General features: G+C 39.2%; 1 protein-coding gene across 1 annotated transcript; it reads left to right on the top strand.

The window, feature by feature from the left end:
* The first annotated feature begins 794 nt into the window (after positions 1-794).
* MYF5 (myogenic factor 5) lies at positions 795-3,060 on the top strand. The gene is made up of 3 exons (XM_075276331.1): positions 795-1,598; positions 2,113-2,188; positions 2,579-3,060. Exons 1-3 carry the CDS (start codon positions 1,098-1,100, stop codon positions 2,770-2,772), a joined length of 771 nt encoding a protein of 256 aa, XP_075132432.1. The 5' UTR covers positions 795-1,097; the 3' UTR covers positions 2,773-3,060.
* Positions 3,061-7,500: the final 4,440 nt, after the last annotated feature.

Here is a 7,500-nt window from a genome sequence, read left to right as displayed (position 1 = left end):
ATGACCACTATTCTAAATACAGACCAAAGCCCTCTAGTAAACAAATATAACTGTAGATGGACATATATGATATAGATAGATAAATAGATAGATAGATAAATAGATAGATTAATTGAGATAGCGATAGATAGATAGATAGATAGATAGATAGATAGATAGGAGATAGATAGAAAGATAGATAGAAGGATATATATTCATTTAGATAGCCGTAGATAAATAGATGGATATTAATTTAGCTAGAGATAGATAGATGATAGATAGATAGATAGATAGATAGATAGATAGATAGATAGATAGATAGGAGATAGATAATAGCTAGACAGACATAGAAAATAAATATTATAAATAATATGCTGGTGTAACCTGGCCTACAGACCATTCCTTTCTGTAAAACACATAACAGCATGGTAACTGGTTCTATAGCAATATGGACATTTAGGAAGCTCCCAACTGGCCTCTTCCCTCACAAGGAGGATGCACATAACTGTATACTGTCTGCTGTATGGCTGTATTGTGCCTTGCCCTTCTTAAGTTGCTTAACAATAATTATGAAGCATGAAATTACAATTTGCCACTTTACGATCACATAGTCTGCACAATTCTGAATTGATATTTGAAATATCACAATATTTATTTAATAGATAAAAACCGACTTAAAATTCTCATAATATTATAAAATGAATTGAAATATTAATGGAATTAAAATCTTTATACAAAAAAATCCTCATGAAATTATTTTGAAATACACAAAATTGCACATTCTGAAGGCAACCAAATGATGTGTTTCCTTGCACATATAAAATAACCTAAAACAAACAGTAATGTGTCAAAAAGCTAATAAACTGAAACCAGACTTTGGAGAGGGAGGGTCTTCTTAGACAGCCCCAGCAGGGGGATGTTTTGGGATATGCTAATGGAAATTAGTCTCAGTGGACCAACCTCCTTTCAAGGTGATATATATAAAGCTGGGGATACAATACAGAGACACTGAACCTAGGCTTACTAATTATTGAAGAAGTCAGCCTAAGACACCCTATAGACGTCTCCTGAGCCTGTGTCGCTTCATCCTGAGCAACCATCTACTTTCAATCACTAGTATGGAAATGGTAGACAGTTGCCATTTTTCCCCATCAGAATTCTTCTATGACAGTTCCTGCATCCCTTCTCCAGAGGAGGAATTTACAGATGACTTTGAGCATGGGATGTCTGTCTATGGAGCACACAAAAAAGCTTTCCAGGAATCAGATGAAGAAGAGCATGTGAGAGCACCCACCGGTCATCACCAGGCTGGTCACTGTCTCATGTGGGCTTGTAAAGCCTGCAAAAGAAAGTCATCTACAATGGACAGAAGAAAGGCAGCCACCATGAGGGAGAGGAGACGGCTGAAGAAAGTCAACCAAGCATTTGAAACATTGAAAAGATGTACCACTACAAACCCCAACCAAAGGTTACCTAAAGTGGAAATCTTAAGAAATGCCATCAAGTACATAGAAAGCCTCCAAGACTTGCTAAGAGAACAAGTAGAAAGTTATTACAGTCTCCCAGGACAAAGCTGCTCTGAACCTAATAGTCCAGTGTCCAGCTGCTCAGATGGCATGGTAAGTGTCCTACTGAATGATAAGTATCTGTAGCTTGGCACTGTATGTAGTTTATAGAGTAGAATTTATTACAGACCAGTAGATCACAGAGACAATATGTGATATACAAGAGGAAACCTAATGAGCGGAGTATTCCCATGTGAGCTTACTTTTCCAGGCAGTGTAGAGTTTCCTGCTTGTTTATATCTATGACATTGTGGGAAGCGCTGGAAAAAACTCCAGTTAAATTAGTAGAGCCTCCCCCGGCCCCAATCCATTCTTCATGCTTAACATGTTACACATTTTTGTGCGATTGCAATTTAGGCATGCTGCTCATTTTACAAGAAACCTCTGAATTAGCAGCAGTTGATGTCATAAAAGAACATGGGATATTTCTTCCAAATCTCTGGCTTAAGGTGTTAAACACAGGGGGCCCCCTAATGCAATGCCCAGATACGTATTTGCAATGAACTCAAGCCATGTCCTTGTGAATTACTGGTTCTATAATCTCTTTTTTATGTATTTTTATTTGTAGGTGGAATGCAGCAGCCCACAATGGTCCAGGAGAAACAACAGCTTTGACAATACCTACTGCTCTGACTTACCGACATGTAAGCATTTAACTACTTTATGTTGACATTCAGATGTGACCCGCTAAGTTTATATATAATATTAGAACAGCCAAACTCAAGAAAATGGTAGATTTACCTGCAGTCCTGTATAATACCAATGTGATGATTATGCCAAATGACAAACCCAGCTCTGCTACACCTGACAAATTGAACACTGTAATGTCTCTAGACCTATGTCAGGCTTAGGCAATGTCTAGGCTCCATCTGTTGTAGATTTGTAAGTACCAACATGGTGTGTATAGCTCAACAAACACTGGATAGCTGCAGATTTCCTAAACTATAGAACTAATGAGAATAGACTATAACATTACATTGGAACTTCCTATTACCAAGCCTAGAACATTAATTTATGTAATTTTTTTCCTGCAGCGTTTCCTGCAAACAAACTAACAGCCCTCTCCAGCCTTGACTGCCTGTCCAATATAGTGGATCGTATCACCTCCGCCGAGCAATGTGTCCTTCCTCTTCAAGACTCCAGCTCCTCATCTCCCTCCAACAGCACCGATTCTATGCCCAGTACCCCAGACACCCCAGATTCTCGACCTGTTTACCACGTGCTGTAAATTCAGCCTCTACAATGATCAAGGCCATGTGCTTGAAACTAAGACATTTCTTGGAAATCAGAGGATTTCGACCCCTACATATAGGGAGCAATGTATTGTACATGTGTATATATAAAAGACAGAATTTACAGGCCTAAATTATATTTCTACTTGGCTACATATTTTATTTAACTGGACTGAGCTGATCGTTTCTGCAGCAATTAATATTCTTTTTTTTACAGAGATCACCAATAATGTAAAGCCAAAATGTTGAATTTCTTGTTTTTGTATTGACTTTCATGAACTATAAATGACATATAGTGCACGTTGTCATTTAGAAGGAGTTTAACCATACACCAGATGTGTAATATCCAAAAATCTTGAAATGTGTTTTGTAATAAATATTTTACTTTTCAAGAAAACCTAAGTGTATTCACTTCAAAATTGGTTGTTGTAATGAGAAATATCTCAGTTTTATATAAATAAAGCATCTCTTACCATTGCAACTCAAAGCCCATTCCATATGTCTAGGGTACTGTACAGTCAGCCATATCCCTGGCAAACACTTTGAATATATGGTATAATTTTGCTCTGTGTGGACATATCATGATAGTGAGTTGGTGTTAGACAATACATGGCCCTTGGCAAAATTAAATGTGGGGCACCAAATGCTGATAAACCAACAACACCATCATATTTCCAGTGGAAGACCCTTTACTAATGCCCCCTTTCTACCCCTAAAACAGTAACAACCACCCCATCTTATGCCATACACAATTCAAATAACCATCTTTGTACCCCAATAGATTTTTGCACCCCCCTCATCAGTTATTATAGCACCTCCTTATAAATAATAGTCTCTGCTTATAAACAGTGTCCCATATCAGTAATAGTTTCCCCTTATCAGTAGTAGCCCCCCTCATAAATAATAGTTCACCTTATAAAATAATAGTCCACATTATCAATATTAGCCCTCTTATAAATAATAGCCCTCTTAACAATATCCTCCTTATAAAGGTTCCCACTTATAAATAAAAGGGACCACATTATAATAGTCACCCATACAATGTCCCCCTTATTATAGGCCTATTATAAATAGTTCTTACCTTACAAATAATAATTGGCCTTATATATAACAATTTCCTCTTATAATAGCCCCCCTTATAAATAGTTCCTCCCTTATACATAATAGCCCCTTATATACAATAGTCTCACCCTTATAACATCCCCCTTATATATAATAATTCTTCTCCTATAGTAGCCCCCCCTTATATATAACAGTCCCGCCTTATAATAGTGGCCCTTATATAAAACAGTTCCACCATTATGAATAATAGCCCCCTTATATATGTCTCCCCCTTATAATAGCATACTAGTCCCCTTATATTTAAAAGTCTCTCCCTTATAATAGCCTCCTCATATATAACAGTCTCCCCCTTATAGCAGCCCCTTATATATATAATAGTTATTTATAATACCCGCTTATATATAATAGACCCCCTTATAATAACTACCCTTATACAATACTACCGCAGGACCACCAAATGTGTGATAAAGAGACGGTCCCTTGGCCACAACGCCAGCATAAGTCACTATCTGCTAACTCATAGGCAAAGAGCCATTCTGGTGTTTTATACCAGCACGTTAGTAGTTTGTAGTGATTCTCCTGTAGTCTAACACACCAGGAGAACCCACGAAAGAGTCCCACCTTATAATAGTTACATAGTTACCTAGTAGATGAGGTTGGATGAAGACATCAGTCCATCAAGTCCAACCTATAACCCTACAATCTCCTACAGTGGTGATCCAAGGGAAGACAAAAAAAAAACCATGAGGCACCCCATTATATAAAAAAAAGTCCCCCCTTATATATAATATGTCATCCGTTATAATAACTCCCTTATATACAGTATAACTGTCTCTCCATTATAACAGCCCCTTATAAATAATAGTTCCGCCCTTATTTATAATAGTTTCAACCTTATAATAGCCCCACTTGTTTGTAATAGTTATCCCCTTTTAAGGGGAGGCTATTATAAGATTGTACTATTAAACTATCACTTATAAGGGGGAACTATGATATATAAGGGGACTAATATCAGGGGGGAACACTTATTTAGAGTAGCTCGCCCTATATATTAGTCACCATCTCTTATAATAACCCCTTTATCTTAAACAGTTTCCCCTTTATATACAGTTTCCCTTCATATATATATTTACCCTCATCTATAGTAGCCCCCTTTATATATGTTTCCCCATATATATTTTAGCCCCCTTATATATATATATATATTAGTTCCACCTTATAAATAATACATCATCCTTACAATAGCCTCCCCTTATATATAATAATTTCCCTCTTATAATAGTGCCCCTTATGTATAATAGTTCCTCTATTATAAATTCTAGCTCCCTTATATTTAATAGTTCACCTACTATAAATATTATGCCCTTATAAATAATGGTTTGACCCCTTATCAGATTCCTTTCCCTTATCAGAATACAATAAATCTTTTATTCACCTTACTGAGCTCCCATGATGAATGGATCAGCTGAAGTCTCTCTCTCTTTGGACTGGTACAGATGGTGTGATGCTGTGACGTCATCACGCCACCTGCGATGTCCTGTGCGTTACTGGCAGTTGTCTGTGGTACAGCAAGAACTTTTCAGCTCCCTGTTCTGTCATAGAAATAAACAATATCTGCATGCATAGTACGCTCATACACCTGTGGAGCTCCCAATATCCCCCTTTGTCCAGTTTGCCCCCTCCAACATCGGTCCTGAGTGACCCATCAGACAAGCCAAAAATCCTCTACTAGGCCCAGTCTTTGATAAAATCATAGACCCCTTAGATTGAGAAGAATACAACCCCATGTGGAGACAACTTTTCTGCAGACACTGATGAACCCTCCATGAGAACTTTTCCATGGCTGTCCCATATACAGTACATATAAGACAGTTAGCAGTATACTCATCTTTCGAGCTGTCAAATATTTATGGGGAACTTTTTCCTGGCAATGAAAGGGTTCCTGCATGGAGGGTATCAATCTTTACCTGTGACTAACAGCCTCTGGTCTGGCTGCACTTATCAGGGCCTGATTGGTTCACAGCAACCTAAAAGTTGAGTACCCTTGAGCTGCTAAAGTGCCAAAATCATTGGTTCTAGCAGGCCTGCTGTGTCTATCGCTGCCTGTAATTAACAGTGTCCAATTTGGGTGTCCTTCTTGGGATCCGAACTAATGAGCCCCATTGTAAAATAAAATGAAAGCCTAAGGGTTCATTCACATGAAGGAATCCACGTCAGAATCAGCGCTGAAAAAAAGACTCCCATTCACTTCAATGGGTTCTGTTTTCCACGTGGAACCCATTGAAATCAATGAGAGGCTTTTTTCCCCATTGATTTCAATGGGTTCCGCGTAGAAAATGGAACCCATTGAAGTCAAAGAGAGTGAGAATGGACCCTTAGGTATCCCAATAAAAAGAAATAAAACTTGGTCATCAAATTTTTTTCAGCCATGTGTGGAACAAGACTTTCGATTGGGGTGTGCTCAAGAACAGACAGCATTGGCGGACATCAGACGGTTGGGAACATATAAGCAAGATTTTTTTTATATTTCACCCTTTCTGACGTGCTCTGTGATTTGTTAAATTCATGGACTACTCCTTTAAGGGAGTTATTCGGGGAATATTAAAGCTTTCCAATACTTACCCTTAAACATTATTATTCACTGTAAAACCACTCTCCTACCACTCGCTGACATATCCTCACGCCAGGACACAGATGCCGCTGCTGCCTTCTATAATACCACCATTATCTCAGCCCTTGATTCTGTGGCCCCCTACACATACACCAGAGCCCGACCGATCAATAGACAACCCTGGCACACTGACCTGACTAAAAAACTGAGACGTGCCTCGCGGGTTGCAGAACGCCTCTGGAAGAAAAGCCACTCCAAGGAGGATTTCCTCAAGTACAAAGAAGCAGTTCTCTCATTTAAGAACGCACTCACCTCTGCAAAGCAGGTCTACTTCACCACACTCATATCTGCACTCTCTCGCAACCCCAAACAGCTATTCTCCACCTTCAACTCCCTCCTCCGTCCTCCCGCCCCCCCTCCGACATCACTTATCTCAGCTGACGACTTTGCCTCTTACTTTAAAACTAAAATTGACACCATCAGAGACAGTCTCACCCTACTCCCCCGACAACCCCTCTACCCAACTACTTACTGTTCCTCATCCCTGACTGGTTTCTCCTCCATAACTGACGAAAAACTCTCCTCCCTAATCTCCAAATCCCACCTCACCTCCTGCGTGCTGGACCTGATCTAGTCACATTTCATCCCCAAACTCGCTGAAGTCATTACTCCAGCCCTAACCCATCTCTTCAATCTATCCCTAACCAATGGATCCTTCCCCTCAGCCTTCAAACACACTACTGTCGATGTAACCCCCTCACAGGAGTTACTAATGGTTATTTGGCCATATAAGTGCCTTACATGTTATGATAGATTGTGTATGTTGTCATGTTTATTCTGTGTTCATTTGTGTAATGTTGTTAAGCTATTGTTCTCTGGTTTCACTTGTCCTAGTGAGCTGTGGTCTCCATAGCAACACACACTATAGTGAGTGGATCTGTAGCTGGAACAGGAAATAGTCATAGCAGGGAGAGGAAGTAGTATTCTGTAAGAGCCAGGGAAGGAGAAGCAAGGAGAAGTGTGGCAGTGGCCATCTTGTGTTTCAGACACT

This window comes from Leptodactylus fuscus, chromosome 5 (assembly GCF_031893055.1).
Source record: "Leptodactylus fuscus isolate aLepFus1 chromosome 5, aLepFus1.hap2, whole genome shotgun sequence".
NCBI lineage: Eukaryota > Metazoa > Chordata > Amphibia > Anura > Leptodactylidae > Leptodactylus > Leptodactylus fuscus.
This window is presented reverse-complemented; position numbering and strand designations above follow the sequence as displayed.

Excerpts from the sequence above, each read along its gene's own strand:
- MYF5 (XM_075276331.1), top strand. The coding sequence starts at position 1,098 with ATGGAAATGGTAGACAGTTGCCATTTTTCCCCATCAGAATTCTTCTAT. Across the intron at positions 1,599-2,112 it reads CCAGCTGCTCAGATGGCATG|GTGGAATGCAGCAGCCCACA; the intron begins GTAAGTGTCCTA and ends TTTTATTTGTAG. Across the intron at positions 2,189-2,578 it reads CTGCTCTGACTTACCGACAT|CGTTTCCTGCAAACAAACTA; the intron begins GTAAGCATTTAA and ends TTTTTCCTGCAG.